This window comes from Glossina fuscipes, unplaced genomic scaffold, assembly GCF_014805625.2.
Source record: "Glossina fuscipes isolate IAEA_lab_2018 unplaced genomic scaffold, Yale_Gfus_2 257, whole genome shotgun sequence".
NCBI lineage: Eukaryota > Metazoa > Arthropoda > Insecta > Diptera > Glossinidae > Glossina > Glossina fuscipes.
Window position 1 is genome coordinate 795891 of NW_023998600.1, and position 20160 is coordinate 816050.

At 34.1% G+C, this 20160-nt stretch overlaps 2 protein-coding genes across 3 annotated transcripts in view; one reads left to right on the forward strand and one right to left on the reverse strand.

Moving 5' to 3' along the window:
- The window catches only part of LOC119642809 (furin-like protease 1), a 483953-nt gene that overhangs the window by 446379 nt on the left and 17414 nt on the right, over positions 1–20160 (forward strand). For both annotated transcript variants that reach the window (XM_038042089.1, XM_038042088.1), the window contains 8 exons: positions 2023–2271; positions 2359–2487; positions 2575–3449; positions 4552–4722; positions 4816–4934; positions 5114–6481; positions 10327–10490; positions 16382–16460. In XM_038042089.1, coding sequence (XP_037898017.1) covers positions 2023–2271; positions 2359–2487; positions 2575–3449; positions 4552–4722; positions 4816–4934; positions 5114–6481; positions 10327–10490; positions 16382–16460 — 3154 coding nt within the window. The remainder of the gene's footprint in view (positions 1–2022; positions 2272–2358; positions 2488–2574; positions 3450–4551; positions 4723–4815; positions 4935–5113; positions 6482–10326; positions 10491–16381; positions 16461–20160) is intronic.
- On the reverse strand, positions 242–1867 carry LOC119642808 (NADH-ubiquinone oxidoreductase 49 kDa subunit). Its single transcript, XM_038042087.1, has 2 exons — positions 1678–1867; positions 242–1613 (listed from the first exon to the last, which is right to left on the reverse strand). The coding sequence occupies exons 1-2, from the start codon at positions 1865–1867 to the stop codon at positions 259–261; spliced, it is 1545 nt and encodes a 514-aa protein (XP_037898015.1). The 3' UTR covers positions 242–258.

The window sequence follows — 20160 nt, forward strand, 5'->3', positions numbered from 1 at the left end:
ACTAAAAAGATAAACTTCGAATAAATTTCCAATTTTTTGCCGTTTAGTCATTAAGGAGCAGAGTTTTACAAATTGCTTTATCGGAAGAAATTGCGGGAACATTCAGATTAAAAAGATTTTGCATTTCCTTCTGCTCAAATTTACCCAACATTTTCTTTTAATAATAATGCTTTTTTCCTTTTTGTTTTAGTTAAAATGTTTTCATTTTTCAAATTTTTTATTTATATTTTTTTTGTACCAATAAAACACCCATTATATTTAACGGTCTATTTCACCAAATACTATATCCAATGAGCCGATAATTGCTACAAGGTCGGCCAATAAATGACGTTTCGATAACTTATCCATTAATGCCAAGTGTGGGTAACTGGCAGCGCGAATTTTACAACGATACGGCCTTGACGTTCCATCCGATACAAGATACACTGCAAATTCGCCTTTGGGCGATTCAACCGCCGTATACGTTTGTCCGGGTGGTACTATTATGCCTTGACTGAAATATTTGAAGTGATGTATTAAATCTTCCATGCCTTTTTTCATTTCGTAACGCTTCGGTGGTGCAATTTTATGATCATCAATTTTAACTTCTCCGCTAGGCATTTTATTCAGACATTGTTGTATAATGCGTACGGCTTCACGCATTTCTTGCACTCTCACTAAGTATCGGTCATAGCAGTCGCCATTTTTGCCGATCGGCACATCGAAATCAATTTCGGGATATGCATCATACGGTTGTGTTTTACGTAGATCCCATTTAACGCCAGTAGCTCTTAACACAGCACCCGAACAACCATAATTAATGGCATCATGGGCTGATAAAGAACCTATACCGACGGTACGCATCTTCCATATGCGATTTTCCGTAATCAAATCTTCAAGTTCATCAATACGCTCAACGAATTTGCTACAAAAGTCATTCAAATCATCAGAAAACCCCAAAGGTATGTCCCAAGCAACGCCACCAGGTCTAATATAAGCAGTATGCATGCGAGCACCCGAGGCTCGTTCGCAAAACTCATACAACTTTTCGCGTTCTTCGAATTGCCAAAACAACGGCGTCAAACCGCCACAATCCAAAATCGCTGTAGTTACGGCAACAGTATGATTCGTTAAACGCATTATTTCTGAAAACATGGTTCGTATATATTGAGCTCTCCTTGGCACTTTTATGCCCAACAATTTTTCAATAGCCATGGCATAGCACAGTTCATTTGACATGCATGATACATAATCCAAACGATCAAAATAGGGTAAAGACTGTAAATAGGATTTATACTCGATGAGTTTTTCCGTGCCGCGATGTAGTAAACCAATATGAGAATCAGCTGACACGACAGTTTCATTATCTAATTCTATTATCATGCGCAGCACACCATGAGCGGCCGGATGAGCTGGACCAAAGTTGATAAATGTCGTACAAAAATTTTTGGGCTCTTCAAAATTTGTATCGGGTCCTTTGAAGAATGGCTTTTTATTCCATTCGTCACACTGCGGATACATAACTGTACCTGCAAATTGTTTAAGAAACTCGGGATCTGGAAACCAAGCGTGTTTTGCTGGCTTATCCTCTTTGAATTCCCTTTTTTTTTCTTCAATGCAATGCGGCTTTTCCTCTAAAATATATATGTGCTCTTAAGAATGTAAAATAGATTCCATATGGAACTTTTTAATACTTACGTCTATATTTAGAAAAAAAAAGGCTCATTGCTAACTTGAAGAATTTGGTTTTAGCAGCTAAACCCCATTGCTGACCGGTCCTTAATTGTTTTGTTATTTGTAAATTTGACCAGTCCTTCATCTTTAAAGCTCCACGCGAACTCAATAATATACGCGACCAATTCTTGAACTTATTCACAATCTTTGACATGTTTACGGAGAATTTTCTTTAAACGTTTTTTCCGTTGAAAAGTAATTTTTTTTAATTGTCTTCTTCTTCAAAGGCATTCAGTAAGCCAGTAAGAGATTATTTTTTTTTAAGTATTCTTGTATTGACAGAATTTTCGTTTTTTTGACATATTTTAGATTTTTGGTGATCATTATCATTTCGCTCATCACAAAGTATCGAAGCGTTCTCTGGTACCTGCTTTACCGCATCAAAGCCGCCTCGCCAAGGATAAGCGAGTAAAATGGTCCCAACAACAAATAGCCAAATCACGGCAAAAACGTGACTTTATCCGTATCAGGCCGTCACGTACCTCGTCATCGAGAGCTTTATCATTGGTAGATGCAGTTCCTTTCAGTGACCCAAAGTGGTCGCAAATGTGGTATTTGGTAAGCAATAAAAATATCGGTGGATTTATGTATCGAATTAAATGTTGTGTTGTTTTTTTCTTTCTGTATTCGAAATTAAACATGAAGAATCGTGGCGGTGGTTTAGATATGAATGTTATACCCGCATGGAAAGAAGGTATTACCGGCAAAGGTATAGTAGTTACTATACTAGATGATGGTCTTGAATCCGATCATCCAGACATTATTAATAACTATGTAAGTTAGAGATGCAAAGACCTAAGATTATGAATTACTTATGCGAACATCGTTCTACATATATATACATATATATATGCTTCATAGGATGCAAGAGCTTCGTATGATGTCAACAGTCATGATGAAGATCCTATGCCTCATTACGATTTAACGGATTCAAATCGCCATGGCACACGTTGTGCAGGTGAAGTGGCGGCTACCGCAAATAATTCGATATGTGCGGTGGGCATTGCATTTGGTGCCAGTGTTGGCGGTGTCCGAATGTTAGACGGAGATGTTACCGATGCCGTAGAGGCACGTTCCCTTTCACTCAATCCCCAGCACATTGATATCTATAGTGCTTCTTGGGGGCCCGATGATGATGGCAAAACGGTCGACGGTCCCGGGGAGTTAGCCTCACGGGCCTTCATTGAAGGCGTGACAAAGGGACGTGCCGGCAAGGGTAGCATTTTCATATGGGCCTCTGGTAATGGAGGCCGAGAGCTGGACAATTGCAATTGTGATGGCTATACAAACTCCATTTGGACACTGTCAATATCTAGTGCCACCGAAGAGGGTCATGTGCCCTGGTATTCGGAGAAATGTAGTTCCACGCTCGCCACCACTTATAGCAGTGGTGGACAGGCTGAAAAGCAAGTGGTTACGACAGATTTGCATCATTCCTGCACGGTATCACATACCGGCACTTCTGCCTCAGCACCTTTGGCGGCCGGCATAGCCGCTTTAGTTCTAGAATCCAATCAGAATTTAACGTGGCGTGATCTACAACATATTGTCGTAAGAACAGCGAAGCCAGCCAATCTAAAAGATACGGCATGGTCGAAAAATGGAGTAGGCCGCAGAGTTAGCCATTCTTTTGGTTATGGCCTAATGGATGCAGCGGCCATGGTTAAGGTGGCACGCTCTTGGAAAACGGTGCCTGAACAACAGCGCTGCGAAATCAACGCTCCCCATGTGGATAAGTAAGTCGTAAATGCTAGATAGTTGTACAATACGACAAAACCTCACATTGGACTTACGTAAATTTTAATATTTTATATGGAGGATAGTAAGAAGACATTCTCGTATTAATAACATACATAAATGACCTTCTAAATTAACTTAATTATGTCCGTTTTTAGCTCAAGCATTACTGCCATTCTCAAAATTTTTTCATTTTTCTTTTCTTTGTTTTTTGTTTGAGTCAAGCAACTAAGAATAATATATATTCGCCTTATTGTCCCTCTTAGATTCCCATTATATCATTGTGGATGGGTGTTAAATGGCTTCAATACAATTTAAAATTATATCTGCCTTTTGCAATCCACTAAGAATCTCTAAGTTATCAAACTAAAGCGTAAATCTGCTGGAGCTTTGAAAAAAAAGGCCACTTGAAGAAATCTTTACTTTTTCTGCTTAATTCATTGAACAGTGCTGTTATAGTGGTTGCGTTACAATATCCAAATCTTAAATAACCAAAATTCAAGAGCCGATGGAATGATAACAGCAATAATGCAGCTGAATGAACATGGCGATCCCGTTGAGTTTATCAAGAGAGCTTGATGTATTTGCTTGGCTTATCCCAGCTGTTAGGGCAAAAAGGGTAGTAATGTGCAAAAGTCATGATGTCGTGAGTTTTTACTGTGAAGACTTACCTCCCCACATAGCAAGGCTCGCTCGGAAAATATTTGCAGTTTTAATTGGGTATATCCTCTCTTGGCCGCTTTTATCAGCAAACATTATTCATTCCAATTAACACAGACTTCAATAAATGACTTATCATTGGTTCCCAATTACGCATGGCTTCAATGCAACAGCTGTGTGTTTCTCACCCAATTCAAATTGCGTAAAAGATGAGAGAAGTATTGGCTATTGTTTGATAATACAACAAACAACAAAGTAACTCACAAAGATTTTGTTATGATACTTTTTCAATTTGACTAAGAAATCACCGGGCGATTAATCGCGTATCTAATATATTTTAAAAAGTTTCCTGACCCTGTTTAGTTGGACAGGTTATAAATGAAGGCGGTCATAATCGATTACTATATTCTCACCTGTTTTACTTCTTGCCGTTTCTTTCAGAGTTATTCCGCCCAAAAGTCATATAACTTTACAACAAACTGTAAAATATTGTTCCATTAACTTTCTGGAACATGTGCAAGCAAAAATTACGCTAACATCGCAACGACGCGGTGATATTCAATTAAATTTAATATCACCGGCTGGTACAAAAGTTACTTTATTAACACCTAGGTAAGGCAATCATGACCGTAACTTTTTGTATTATTGTGAGAACGCTTTAATTTATTTATTATTTAAATTGTTGTTATAAAATATTTTTTATAGAATGCATGATGTTTCAAGGTCTGGTTTTAATCAATGGCCCTTTATGTCCGTCCATACGTGGGGTGAATCACCTCATGGTAATTGGCAGCTGGAAATCCATAACGAAGGACGTTATATGGGTAAATATTAAAATTAATTATTGAATATTAAAAAAAAAAGTTTCAATTAAAACAAAAAAAACTAAAATTATTCTAAACTTCTCCTTTCACGCTGCTTTTAATGACTTTTTTTCTCTAACTAATCGTAAATTTTAACTAAAAATAATAATCTAACGCTTAATAATAATGTCAACGAGAAGGTCATGCTTTATTAAGGGAATGGTCTTTAATCTTCTACGGCACTGCCCAACCTATCGATCCTAATGATCCGGTTTCGGTACCGCGTAATAATCTTGCTGACATTACTACCCCTAACACTAGCTCCAGTAGCAGCACAACTAACCTGTATCAGGTTTATTCGGCACAATATCCACGTATATCACCGAATAATTTCGGCTCGTCTCTTTTGGGTATGTCTGGCAAGATGAACGGAAAACTGCCACCGAATAAATCCGTGTATGTAACTAATATGGGTGGTAACATAGCCAATTATCCTCTGTACGGTAGTATAACACAGACCTCTAATGGTAATAGCAATAAAAAAGCTCAAATTAAGCAGCAACAACAGGGCTATCAACAAATTTCCGCCAGTTATGGTGTGATTTTAGGAACACATAATAATAAAAATAATAACAATGGTAACAGTAATAATAACAAAGGTAGTAAAAATAATAAAGGGAAATCCGGAGAAAATGGCGGTGGAATTGGTATTTCAGGAATTGGCGGCGGCGGTGGTGGCGGTAAATCCAATAAGAACAATAACGGTGGCAGCAATGGCAAAACCTCTAAACAAAAAGAGTTATCCACTCAGGCGACATTGGGTGGTGGTGGCAAAAATAAATTCTATCGCATATCACAACAACAAAGCAAAACGTATTCGATAAAAAATCATCAGAATGGCAGCAATGGAAATCAAAAATCGTCCAAATTGCAACAATCAGCTGAAAGATTACAATCTTATGAGGATAAATTGAATCGAAAGGTTATAGGTGATTTACCTGGCAGCAGCGGTGTTAACATTGGAAAATCTATAAAATCCAGCTATAGTAAATTGCCGGTGAAGGCGCCAAAGCAAATTAAAGAGACGAGCACAACTATCTCGCCAACTATCAGTACCACATTTACCGCCATCGTCAATGCAATAACATTATCAAGCAGCTCTAGTTATCAGCCTTTAAAAGAACGTGTTGTTACTTCAGTGGCCTTACAACCAAATCAACGTATAACCAAACTATTTGAACGTTACGAAAAAATACAATCCATTTTCCCAGAATTTCAGCCCTATCAAGGAAACAAGGACCGCGGCGAACAAACCAACAGCAGCAATAAAAAATTAAACAAACAAACTGTAACAGAAATAAGCACAGGAGGAAGTGCTGTGAAGCCTTCAAGAGAAAATGCTAAAAAATCCTCACCCAGTTTTGTGCCTGATCAGAGAATAATGAAAAAGCAACAATTATTACTGGCAGCTGCTGGGGTGGCCGCAGAAGGTGCTGGCGATAATGCTAGTAGTGATGGAGGTGGCAATTCAAAAAGCGTAGCAGGCCAAAGAAAAACTCCACACAATGGTATAAATACTAGGAAATGTGGTTTATAATGAAGTAGTTGTGGATTTTTCTTTTATCATTTATCTTTTGCGTTTTTATCCTTCTTTCTTTTATTTCTTTGTTTATTCCTTGTTTTGGTCTTTCACATCAAAAATATTTTCATCAAATCCTTAATCCAAGCGTAAATATTTTAATAATCTAAAAAATATTAAGCCTAATTATTTCTAAATGACTGCACATACTGGCTATAAATTCGACCAACGAAACGAATATTTATTTATATTTTAAATTGCTGAGAACTTAATATTAAAAAAGAGAAGAGAAAAGAAGAAACCAAATGGAAACAATTTACAATCGATTTTCTCTGGTTGCAAGAAATATCTATCTTTTCAATATTTAATGTTAACTTTTATCTAAAAGTGTGCGTCCCTCTCCCTCTTAAGGAGTATAGAATAAGCATAGAAAGAAATCATATTTGATTTCAAGTAAATCTCTTAATAGCCAGACTGTCAGATTGTTTCCGATACGTGCTTTCGAAATGTATTCACTCAATTTCACTTGGTATATCGATCTTGTATCATATCGTACATCTATTGTATCAGGTATGCGTTTGACTTTCTTCCATGCACTCCATCGAAGTTATATGCGACATTCGGTTTGGCCAATTTTCAAATATGTTTGTCTACATAAAAATACTATTGATGGGTAAATAGCGAGACGGTCAAATGACTTGGCTAAATCGTTTTGCTATTCACACTAATCCGGAATATTAATATCCTAAAGCACATTAGCAGACATTATTAAGGTACATATTTAGCAAATATTTCATATATACAGGTTGTTCCAAAAAAACGTACAGAAACACATTGTTTGTTTATATAAGCAATATATATATTTTTGGATAGATTCCGCATTAAGGGTACAAATTAAAGTGGATACATGTAGAATTTGTTTAATCAGCGCAAATGTTCAGAAAGCTGGTGTTCAACTGATGACATGTTTCAATGGAATCGCAATCAATTTCCACCTGCAAGTGATCGCCTGTTGTTAGTTTTGTCAGATAAACTTTATCTATGAAAAAAATTCAGTGAGGTGAAGTCTGATGAGCGCGGGGGCCATGCGATGCCATCTCTTCGCCCAATCCATCTGTTCAGCAAATTTTCTAACTAAGTTAGTAAGGGGAAGGTACTCTATCTTGCCGAAAATAATAGTCTTATGCCTTATTCTCATTTTTTTGAATTGGCTGTAGGAAAATGTCATGCCTCATATTCGTGAGCAGTTTCAGGACGAAAGGACTTTTATTTATTATATTATTACTATAATATTATATATATATATATATAGATCTAGAGAACTTCGGAGGGCATTTTGACCCAATTTCGGAATAATAATTGGATTTTGCTTTTTTCACATCGTTTCTCATCGGGGAACCACTGTGGCGGCGTAAAAATAAAAGATTTTCGTAGGGTATTTTGAACTAATTTCGGAATGCTAATCGGAAGGCATTTTAACATAATTTGTAGGATTTTGCTGTTTTTTTTGTCATTTCGCATCGGAAAACCAGTGTAACAGCTTAAAGTTTAAGGATACTTGCGGCAAGTAGTCTAACTAATTCAAATTTGAACTAGGGCAAATAAATAAAAAATCGTTTAATCTACATTTCCACAAGTAGAGAAGTGTTTTGGGTGAAAAAGCTCAATGTTGACCAAAGAAAGGCTGCTATTTATACCCTATACCACTTTGTGGTACAAGAGCATATTAAGCGTGTGCCGATGTATGCAACACCCAGAATAACTTGCACTAAATTCACGTTTTATTCAATTCAGAATCACTTTCACATGCTTTCGTAGATTGCCTGTCCATCTCACCGTCTCGTTTTCTTGCGTTCAACATTCACAACGTTTGAGATATTTTGATAAAATTTGGTAAACTGACGCATTGTGGTCAAAGGATCAACGCTATTGAAAATGGTTCGGTTCGGACCACTTTTTCAGCCAAGGTTCATAAAACACCCCGTTTTAAAAAGTCGTTATATAAATAACTTTGGAGTGGCGGAGGCCACATAATGGTGGGCCGTGTCCCTGTTCTTTTTTGTATATTTAGTAAATGATGTAATGGTACCACTATAAATTTTTCTGAAAAAACAATGTTTTTTTAGTGAGCTTTTTAGGTTATATGGGAAAAAATTGATTACCGGCACAAATATTTTTCCTTGAAAATTTCAAGCAAAACGCATCTCTGCTAGCAAATTGCTGCCTAATTTTTTTGTCTGCCGATTTCTAGCTCTTCTATGTTCCTGTCAAACCATTTCCAAGCAAAAACATGCACTAATATAGCTTCGCGAAGACGACCTTTGAATAGACATGAGGCTGAGAGTGATTTCAAAGTTTTCTATGCTTCTTCCAAGAAATTAAAAGTTTTAAACGAACCTATTGGGCTTGGCTTAACAATTTTTTCTACCATTTTCTATCATTTCATAATATATAAAGCATAACTTGTGCGATTCGATCTTTGGTAGACGCAGTAAAAGAGAAATTTTCGAGCATAAAATTGTCGCGGAAAGAAAATGAAAGGGAAATTTTATGGTATTGAAATTGCGAACTAATGAAAAGAAATAAAAAAAAAATGTTTTGTGATAAAAACATGTAGTACATGTGAAAAGTTTGGAAAAGTTTTAAAACACAATTTTTGAAAAGGACGCATACATCGTAATTCAAGCAATATTTGTTCCGATTCTCTACAGCAACTTTAAAACAACATTGTCTAGAGAATTACGTATGATATTTCGTTACACTTTTCATAAATAGAGGAGGGACTTTTTCATTGAAACATTTACCTTTCAAACAAAAATCAATGTTGCTATAAACAATTCTACAACAATTTCTAGATATGGAAATGTAGATTGATTGATTTTTTTTTTATTTCAAATTTGAATAAGTCACACTACGCATCGCAGAGCTCCTTGAGTTGAAAGTCTTGCTATGTGTTAATATTTACACAAAACCATTTTCTTTTCGCCGAGGTCCAAAAAAAATTGTCAAAGAACCTCTTTCTTTTAGGCTGATAGATTAGTTTTATTCCTTGCATTATCTTTTCGAAAATCTCGCTCGTACTTCATTTCAAAATGTTATTTTAGGAACATTATTGAGACGTCAAATGAAAGGAATAAAAATGATTGGATTTATGCTGCTTGCCATCTCGAAAACCCGTTTTTCAAATATCCTTACAGTGCTTCACAATTGCCTCCAAAAAAAGTAAATTTTTGAACCATTCAAAAATTTTGCAAGACCACACTGATCTTTTTACCTTATTTTTGACTACTTAAGAGATCATTTAAGAAGAAAAAATAAAGTGTTCTGAAAATTTTACAACCTTTTTAATTATATTTATTGTAAATAATTGAATTTAAATTCATAAAGAATAGCATATACTTAGGCATCAAACATTTTCTAGAGATTTTATATACTTTCGGGTGAACAGGTAGTCATTCTATTATTGTCAGTACTTTACTGAAGTTATTGAAGTTCGTTAAACGATAAATAAAATCTTTTTGTTTAGTTTCTTTATTTTCATATAAACTAAAATAATTTATTGTTTCGATTTGCTTAATTTTCTTTAAATTATTTTGTAACAATCATGGCAACTTATGAAGTGAAACGTTTCCATTTTATAATTATATGAAAGTATACTTTTTAATCTAAAAACTTTTCACTTAGTTGTCTATACGTAGATATATATGCATGAATGGCTTTTTTATTACTTATTTACGTAAAGAAAACTTTAAACGTTATACGGTTTGTTTCTCTTTTTTCTCTTCTTTATCCCGTTTTTTTTTTATTTTCTCTTTTGTTTATCTCTTTTCGTAGCACAAATCACACAATGGAACTTAATTTTCTATGGTACAGAATTGCCTGCTCAACCGGATGATCCCATACCTGTCAATTCAGAACATTTCAGTCCATATGGCAACATTATGGAACACAATGATATTGAATACGATAGCAGCGGCCAATGGCATAATATGCAACAGGTAGGTTATTAAAAGTTATCAATGTATGCGTGTACAAGTGTATACATGCATATACAATACAAACCTTCAAAAAAGTATTCTTTACCTAAGACGGATGCATAAATATTTAAACCAAAAAGAAAATTATGCAAATTTTTATGCCTAACAACTAAAAACACTACAGTGGACTACGGCCCACAATTATACACCCTACGCGGAGATAAATTGCATAAGCGGTGATATTATTTTACCAGAAATTAATAATATCACATAGGAACATATTTAATAATTTATCTGATTTAGCAGACATAAAAACCGGAACCTGTACTACGAAGCAAATTACAATGAAACAAACTGTCATCGAAAAAGAGATTTACAATTTTTTAATAAAAGAGAAAAAAAATTCGTTCCAAATCCTAAGGGCCAATGCAATCTTATGTTCAGTAAATATAGAGTCATTTTTTGAAATTGATACGAAAAAGAATTGCGAACAATATAATCGAGCAAGGCCCACCGACCGTCTAATACTGCTCTTCATTTGTTTCTTTGACACAATGTTAATATATACCTTGTTTCCATATAAAGGCAGTCTTTTCTTGGAAGCCTTTATGCGAGAGAGACGCCAAAACGTATACTAACGTAATCTAAATGCTGCGAAATCAATAAGCTTATCAAAGATCTTCTATGGCGTAATTTCAATTTAGATTTAATCGCTATATAAAGGCTTCATGTCCCATGAAATCCTTCATACTGAGGGGATCTCAATAAATTGAATCACGTTTCCCAAATTTGGTACAATTAATTGCTTTATCAAATTGCTCTTGTATGACAATTTACGCTACGACATTTTAAAAATTAGTAGAAACTTTATAGTAAAACACACCCCATGGCCCAGTTATTAAGGGATTTTCAAGATAAGGCCGTATATTGAAAGTGAGGTGAGATCCGATTTATTTTCAGTATCTTTTGTCCTTGGGCCAAAATCATCATATTTGTGCGCTTAATACAAGAAAAAAAGGTGGACAGATGGACAGAAAAGCTTAAATCGAGCGTACGTCAAGCCTTTCTAAATCTGTTGCATACAACCGCACAAACTTAATATGCCCTTGTACTGCAAAGTAGTGCAGGGTGTAAAAACTAAATGCGATAACAATGACTGTATACTTTGCCTACAGACCATTAAAATTTAATTATTTTTTTATTGCTGTTAAGTTCAATAACATAAGCAAAGGATTCATTGTTCAATAAGTAATGGGAAAATTTTAATATTTAGAATTCGTTTCCTGGTTTCCGTGGAGATTAAATGCTTATTCGTGAAATTATTCATAATGTTTATGTATTACATATCATTTGAAAATTCCTTTCACATTCATCAGGCGAGACTATGTTTATGCATAATTTGTCCAGAAAATAGTGATTATGTATTTATTTGCTGAGGACAATGCTATATAATTCGCCATGCCCTCATCCTTACAGCGTTTGTAGTTCCGTGTCTCATTGCACGACAATACTTATATAATGCAACAACGATCATTCCATGATCTTCTAATGAACATTTAATTCTTCTCTGCTCGACACAATCACAAAGATTATGTTTCTAGCCCTAATGCCTGACTGTTATTTGGGACTTGCATCTCGTAACGTAGCGATTGTTCATCGCTTTTACCGGAAACATTCTTTGAATTAAGCAAAAAAAGTAATGCGTCGCGCAAGGGCCGCTATTCTGCAAGGACAGAACTACACCTATTCAAACTTTCAAGCAACTATGTTGCCTATGCTTTCGTGTAATAATTTACAAAGTTACGTAATAGTTTAAAAGTGCTTTTAAAGGAAGATGTCATAGGTATATTAGCACCCTACTTATAATCTCACTACTTACAATATCTCTCTTAGAAAACGGTGGACTCATATTCACATGCCCAGTATGTCATATTTTGCTAATCCATTTATATTTTACATTATTTCAACCCATTAGGTTTGCTAACTGTGAAAACATTGAACCTTTCTTTCATCATAGAAACAACACACTGCCATTTTTATATCGTACTAACTAAATGTGGCTTTTTTCTTTAAACCCTTAAATAAAAAATTCATAATTTTTTTTTTATTTTTCTTGTTTTGTTTGTTTTTATAAAGAACTCGCATGCAACAACCATCGTTGCAACAGAATGACTAGAGACTCTATCCTGAACCTATTGTATATAGTATTCCGGCAATATTTTCGCTACATATAAATTGGGCGCTTTGCCAATCATATTATGTAAATGTATTGTCACATTTTAGTCTTTTGAATCACTAAAGAGATATAACATAAAACGAGTTGGTTTTTTCTTTGGCATATTTTTCCATAACTATAGTTTTATGCGTACACTTGGAAAAATAGTTTCCCTAAAAAGAAAACAAAAAAAATAAAATATTTTAGTTAACTATGAAAATTAAGTGAAATCTACTCCAAACTTTAAAAGTTAAGTTAATTTCATGTAAAACGCACAAAAACCGTAAAACATGTAGCTTTTCATTTAATCAACTAAAGTTAAATTTCATTGAGTTTAGATACATTTTTTCATTACATGTATTTCATGTACGTGCAAAACACGCGAAACTAAAATGATTCATTGAAAACTCTAACGCTAGCCATACCGTCTGCTAAGTGATTTAACATGCAATCCTTTCCCGAAAAGTCAGTTAAATAGCGAGCAGACAAACAGGCGGACGACTGGGCTGTTTAAAATTCGTAATGCACATATATATAGAGAATGTATACAATGAATATAAAATAAAAAAAAATAAAAAATAAGTAAAGCTCGTAATCATACATTCTAAACAAGTTGAATGAACTTTTATTGTACAAAAAATCAAAAAAAAAAAAGGAAAGAAGCGGCGTCTCACAGAAAATTTCAAAAAAAAAATAGAAACTAAAACCAACTATAGAAATAATGAAACTTGAAGTATATTATATGTATATATATATATATATATGCAAACACACACTTATACTGCACATCTTTCCAGTGCAGTATAAATGGAAAAAAACGGAAATGAAACAAATCCGAAAAAAGATACTATTTGCATTTTTTTTTTTTTTGTTTACTTCCCTCTAAGGGCGTCGTATATGTACCCGTATACATTCACTTTTAGCACTCTTCATAAAACTACTTAAATTTTATATAGCCTTCAGTAAAGCGAATGCATAAGCCTTGTTATTGCCTGACTGACATTCATAAAACATAAAAATTTCTAATTAGTTGTCTAAGTTACTTCAAGTGGCATGAAATGACAATAAAATCCAGTATAGGTGGAAAAGCTTAATACGCGAAAAACCGTACATAACGATAGTGTAGCGTAGGTCAGGACACCGTTTAGGATTAGTCAATGGGCAAAAGCTGCATGAAATTCTTGCATTTCAAAGGTATATTGCATCGCGACGATAAAAGGTTACGTTGCATTTTCTACTATCACCTCGGAAAAAGCATAAATGCGACGTACATGTACTTATATAAGTGCAAGCATCGCTAAAAATGCTTGAATCGTTGTTGTTGTTCTGCAAGTTTCAATATTCAAGGCACTCCTCAACTTATAAAAACAATTAAAAACGCCAATCGCCGCATTAAGTAACCTACAACACTACCCCTACCATAAGTTTTCATTTATTTTCGTGATAAGATAACAAATATTCTACCTTTTCCTCATATAAAAGCGGCAAATATCCAAAACGTGAACTGACGCGGTTCAGATTTTGCTTTAGATATAATCTTTTTGACACAGACATTATTAATATTCATTCATTTTCGTTATAAGTACTAGAAATAAATCATATAAAGGTCTCGTTTTCAAGAGTACCCGATGGTGGTCCAAACGTCCTCACCTAGTAAAGTGCTATGCTAAACTATTAATGCGGACTAATTTCGATTACAAACTGTTAAAAAGACGCCTTCTTGTCATATGAATGCGTACTTTTGATAAGAATCCTTGTAAGGGCTAAAGTATAAAAAATGGAAGCACACGTTCCATATTTTGTGCAGTTGATTTTTATGTCGATCTACAATTTAAAATATTAAAAATAGTTTGGCTTAAGTTTTGTAGCACCAGTTTTATAGGAGGAGATCTAAAGCGTCGGCAGAAATTTAGTTTGCCGAAATACTGTTAATCAGCGACTTTTGTCGAGAAACTTTGAAAATTGAAATTTCTTCTCGCGTAACAATCTTTCCAAACTAAAGCGTCATGTGGGGAGTAGTCGTAGTAGTGATCCAATCCAAACCACTTTTATTTTTAGAGTTTGCCTTCTTGGCCAATCCATGTCAGTAATCCTTATACAATGCATGGACCGACACACAAACATGGTAAAATAAAAGCTAAGTCTCTCTTAAGTCCTTCCGCACAAACTTCATATACATCGCATCACAAACGGAGGGCCTATAAGAATGCAATTAAATTCGTATAAAATTATTCGCGCAAGGAACTGATTTTTTTTATGTTATTATTTGACAGCAATAAAAACAAAACGTTATCATTAGCAGAAATGTTATTGCGAGAAACTAACAAGGGTAGTGCTGATTGATTTTCTTCTCTTTCAACGGATTCATTTCTTTACCTTTGTAATAAATTTCAAGTAATTGAACTTTTCTTCAATTTCCATGTTTATTGCATAGGATGTACGTAGTTTGTGTGCTTGTGCGCAGCATCTTGAAGGAGTTAAGATAGGCCCACTTTTTATTATTCAGAAAGTTATTTTGAACGTATTTAAGATTGTTCAACCATCTGTCCGCCCGTCCGTCCGTCCGTCTTGTTCTCTCATATTCAACCTATAGGCCACAGTTTGCGAAATGTTTTGATAAAATTAGTGCATTGACGTGTTATATTCCAAAGACAAAACCTATAGCAAATTGTTCAGATCGGATCATTTTTCGACTACTACTCATAAAACGCTTTGTTTTAAAAAATAGGTGAAAAGGTATTGTAATGTTCAGAATTTTTTTCGAAAAAACGCAGCAGCTGTTTATTATAGTTTATATAAGTTTATTTTTTAGATCTCAATCTTTTCTTAGGACAAATAAGTCTTTACATGGCAATAATGTCCAGTTTTAGATATTTTATGATGAAAATTGATTCGTAAGAATAATTTGATATATGGATCAAGATATATGGATGGGATTTATAGTTTTTTTATTAAATATTTTATGTTATAATTTATCATATTTTATGAGGAAAATTAGTCAATAGTAGCAAACTGGTATAAAAATAAATCGTAGGAAATTTGGCTCACGTAGAGCTACTTTGTAGACTCCACCATATATAGGGATTCTCACGAAAAGCAAACCCTAAAGCAAGTGAAAATTAATAAAATTTTTGACAATTACACAAAGTTTTCCAAATTTAGATCACACCACATTAGCTGCCTTTTGTAAAAATGATATATTATCATAAAAATCATGGCGTAGTGATGTAGACTGTCGGCCTTGCCTGATAGTTTTCTTACTTGTTTTATCAAAACACCACCTTTTCATTGCCTTTTGCAGAATAAGAAAAAACAATCCAGTTTCCGATAAGGTAAAGACGGTAAACAACAACAGTAATGCGTGGTGTTAAATCTCGACGTGGCCTAAAACGTGGTCACGCCAATTTTCTTCAATGAAAAATCTGCGCGTGTTATATAAGCAGATCAAAGCCCATGCTCGCAATAAGCATTTGAAAAAAACGTTTGCTTCAAGACGGGTTTTTTTTTGCTGATTTTGCTCACTTTTAAAACTTAACCAGCTCTCTATTGTACTTTTGGGGGCTGACGGGGGGAACTCTGTTTATACAGAAGAAGTAAATGAACACAAATATAAAACTAAAGCAATTAAGAATCCTCTTCTATTCAGGACTGTCTATGATTCCTTTGATATTTTATATTTTTTATTATTTCTTTACAGATTGGCGAATCCAGCATGATGTCTCATGATCGCACAAATAGCAGCTGTTTAAAGGCCACAATTAATCGTGAATGCTTAGGTTTGTCTTTATTTCTAATATTTCTCTATAAAATTCTTTCTCTACGCTGCTGTATTACCAATTCTAATCGTTTACCTAACAAAAGATAATTTTTACAAAATTCACACTTCTATACTATTAGATTCTAAGCTTTGTATAAATTTGGAGTTGGGTATAAGGAAGTCTTAATCTCCTTTTGTAAACTAAAAAAGAAAAAAAAAGAAAAAAAAAAAAGAGAAAAAAACATGAAAGCTATAAAATCCACACAAAAAACAAACCAAAAAACTATACGAAATAATTAATTAAGTCTAACTATATATTTAAGGCGAATAGTTCAAGTCCATCTTAGGCTATAAACAAAAGGAATGTTATAAGAAATTAAGCGGGTTTTGTTTTGTAAGGCAGCATTTGAATAAAGAAAAAAAAAAAAAAAAAAACGAAAAAAAAAATTTTACAAAAATTGAAAAAACATTTCCAAAATGGTTGTCTTAAGCATATAAAAATACAAATATAATTATATATTTAGAGAGAACAAAAAAAAACAGAAAAATAAAAACACAAATTAAATGATAGGTTAGAACTGAAAAGAAACCACTTTTGTAAATCAATCAATTTCAAGATAACATAAAAGAAAGAAGAGAATTGAAATTTATTTCACAATGAAAATAGTGTTTATATAGATGTTTGAAATAATTTGGAAATTTCTCTGATTAGTCCGTCTGATAACAAAATCTATTTACCATCTTAAATAGGGATAATAAAAAGGGGTCCTTAAACCCATACCCTAACCTAACCTAATCTAAGCAAATGACTGTAATGAGACATGAGCATGAAGGACTTTTTCAAATATATATATATATTTATATATATATATTTGTTACCAATATAAAATTTCAAGTCGATTGAGCCACAATCGTTGGCAAATACTTTTAACGTGCACAAAATTGCAAATATGAATAAAAAATTTTGAAAGTGGATAAATTTATCCTTTGTGGAACACCAGAGTTGCGGTTAAAAAATACGAAATGAGACTAAAAATTATCGAAATGAAATTGTGTCTTATCGTAAATGGCAAAATTAAACGAATTCATGTAGATGTGGACCTAATAATCAAAATATAACGTTAACTACTCCCAACTCTTTTTTTACGCGGCAGATTCGTTTTTTCGAAATCCGTGTAAAACAAATCGTGTAAAAAAGGTATAAGATGAAGAACCCTATATATTTTTTCAGAAAACCACACAAAAGAGTAATAATGAAATTTTATAACATCAAAAGCTTTCATTTTTATTGTAAAACACAAAAACAAATGCACACTAAATGGAGCGAAGACCCAGTCCATGAGTATGGGGTTCGATTCGAAGAACAATTTCGTTCGTTATTAACGGCCAGCTAGCAATAGGGCAAGTCACGAACACATGTATGGGCATAAAACGACTAATTTCTGATCACAATATTCCCCCCATTGTGTTTTGTCATAAGCTTCTGTGAGACGCTATCAAAATTAAAATTAAGAAAAATTTGTTCTTTTTTGTCGATTGGTGCTACAACAAAATATTAATGTAAAAAAGCTGTATTTCCTCTCTTGAGTGGAACGTGTTATTTAAAAAATCGTATAAAAAAGACCGTGTAAAAAAGATCATGCAAAAAAAGAGCGTGTCGAAAAAGAGTTGAATATAAATACTTCACCTTAAGTATTGAGATATTTTTATATGGACCATAGCAAGTATGTCCGCTTCTTCACATATTTTTCCACTTAATAAAGTATGCCCCAGAAGGCAAAGAAAGTAAATGTACTTTATGTAAAGCAAGATCAGTTCATAACTGCCTGCCTATTCACCCGACCGTTTGTTGGGAGCAAGATAACAATCTCGGGACTTTTTCTAGGGCGAAGAACTTACAAACTTATTGTAGCTTTGTTACCGCCCACTAGAAAGAGCCCAGTCCAAAGTTCACCTTGCAATTACGAAAAAGCCACAACGATATATGTAAAATCAAGTCATAGTATAAATTTTTTACATCATAACCTACGAGGTCCCAATGAATTCTACAAGAATATGATTCGTACGATATATTCTACAATATTTGCATATGGGGTACCACATACAGCGCAGTGTGCGTACAATATAATACTGTAACCTAGCAACAGATAGCAAGAGTTTGATTCAAGGTGTTTATAATATCTTTTTTTTGTTATTATTAAATTTATAAGGTTGGGGTGATGGGTAGCGAAGGTTCGCCTTAAGGCGAATACCATTTTTTTACATTTTTTTTTATAATGTGTATTCAAGGTGATGGGTATAAAAGATTAGTTCCACATGTTTCGTTTGCGGCATTACAAGCTTAATAGGTTATATTTTATAAAAACTTGTGCCAAAGAAGAAATTATTATTAATAAATTTATTATTATATAAGAAATTCATTATCAATTATCTAAATCCTTACATATTGATGGAGCCTCCGACCATCGACATTACTTCTGTTAAATATTTCAACCTAACTATTGCTTTATAAATAAAGTAGTAAAAAAGGAGCTCAAAAATGGCGTCAGGACGTCATTCATATATGTATTAGATCTTACGGCCTTCAAGCGCCGCGTCAAGCAAGAAATTTTGTTGAGAAATTGTTTATTTAATTAAAAGGTGAAAACTTTTTTAAATAATTATTCATAAACAAGTGTAACGATTGACTATCACAATGTGTAACAATTTCTCCTACAAATAAATTTTTTTTCACAGTTTAAAGCATTACTGCGGGAGGAAAGGCGGATCATAAAGTACCTTACATTACTTCTCCTAAAGCGATTATTCCTTTGATTACGTCATAAAATACAAAAAATTAGATCATTAGCCTCCAATTTTGAAGAGGATAGGGGATGCGAACGCTATTCTGGAACATTTTCAAAAAGTTAGACTTCGCTGCAATATAAAGTCTTATATGTGCATGAATATTTTCATACAAGGCAGCTATAAAAAATGACATTAAATTTTTTTCCTATAACGAAGTAGAGCATTGTGATGATAAAAATAATTCAATCAAATGATTTGACGGGCGGACAGACTTACATCGATGTATGTTAAAGACAAGAATGGATAAACAGGCTTCAGACAAGCAGAGACAGGGCGACTGGCTTAGATGGGCAGACTGCAGACGGAGAGGCGGATGAATAGGCTTATGTTGATGCGGATTAAAGACAAGAATAGGTGGACAGACTTCAGACAGAGGACGGAGCGGACAGGCTTAACTTGGAAACAGTAATAAGTGAGCAAATCTCAGAGAGAGAGACGGGCAGATGGGTTTTACTCAATGAGGCTTAAAGATAAAAATAACGGTTTAGACTTCAGACCGAGGGACGAAAGCACCTGCTTAAATCGTTATGACTCAAAGACAAGAATAGATGGCACATTGTAAGTGTACTCATGATTAGCGCAAATTGCTTTGTTCAAATCATTTATCTGCGCGTACGCTGGAATTTACTATTTATGGGGTTTTTCTACAAAACCACTGTTTGCTTTATCTGTTCAGGCTAAACTCAAAAACCGACTAAATGAGTACATAACGCGGTTAACGATTGAAAGAAACCAATAGTTTTGTCCTTTTACTTATATTACCATCGTAACCATTTTAAATTTTTAAAGCTTTCAGGTTTGCAAACTGTGGCTAATCCCTTTCTCTCTCTCTCTCTCTCTCTCTCTCTCTCTCTCTCTCTCTCTCTCTCTCT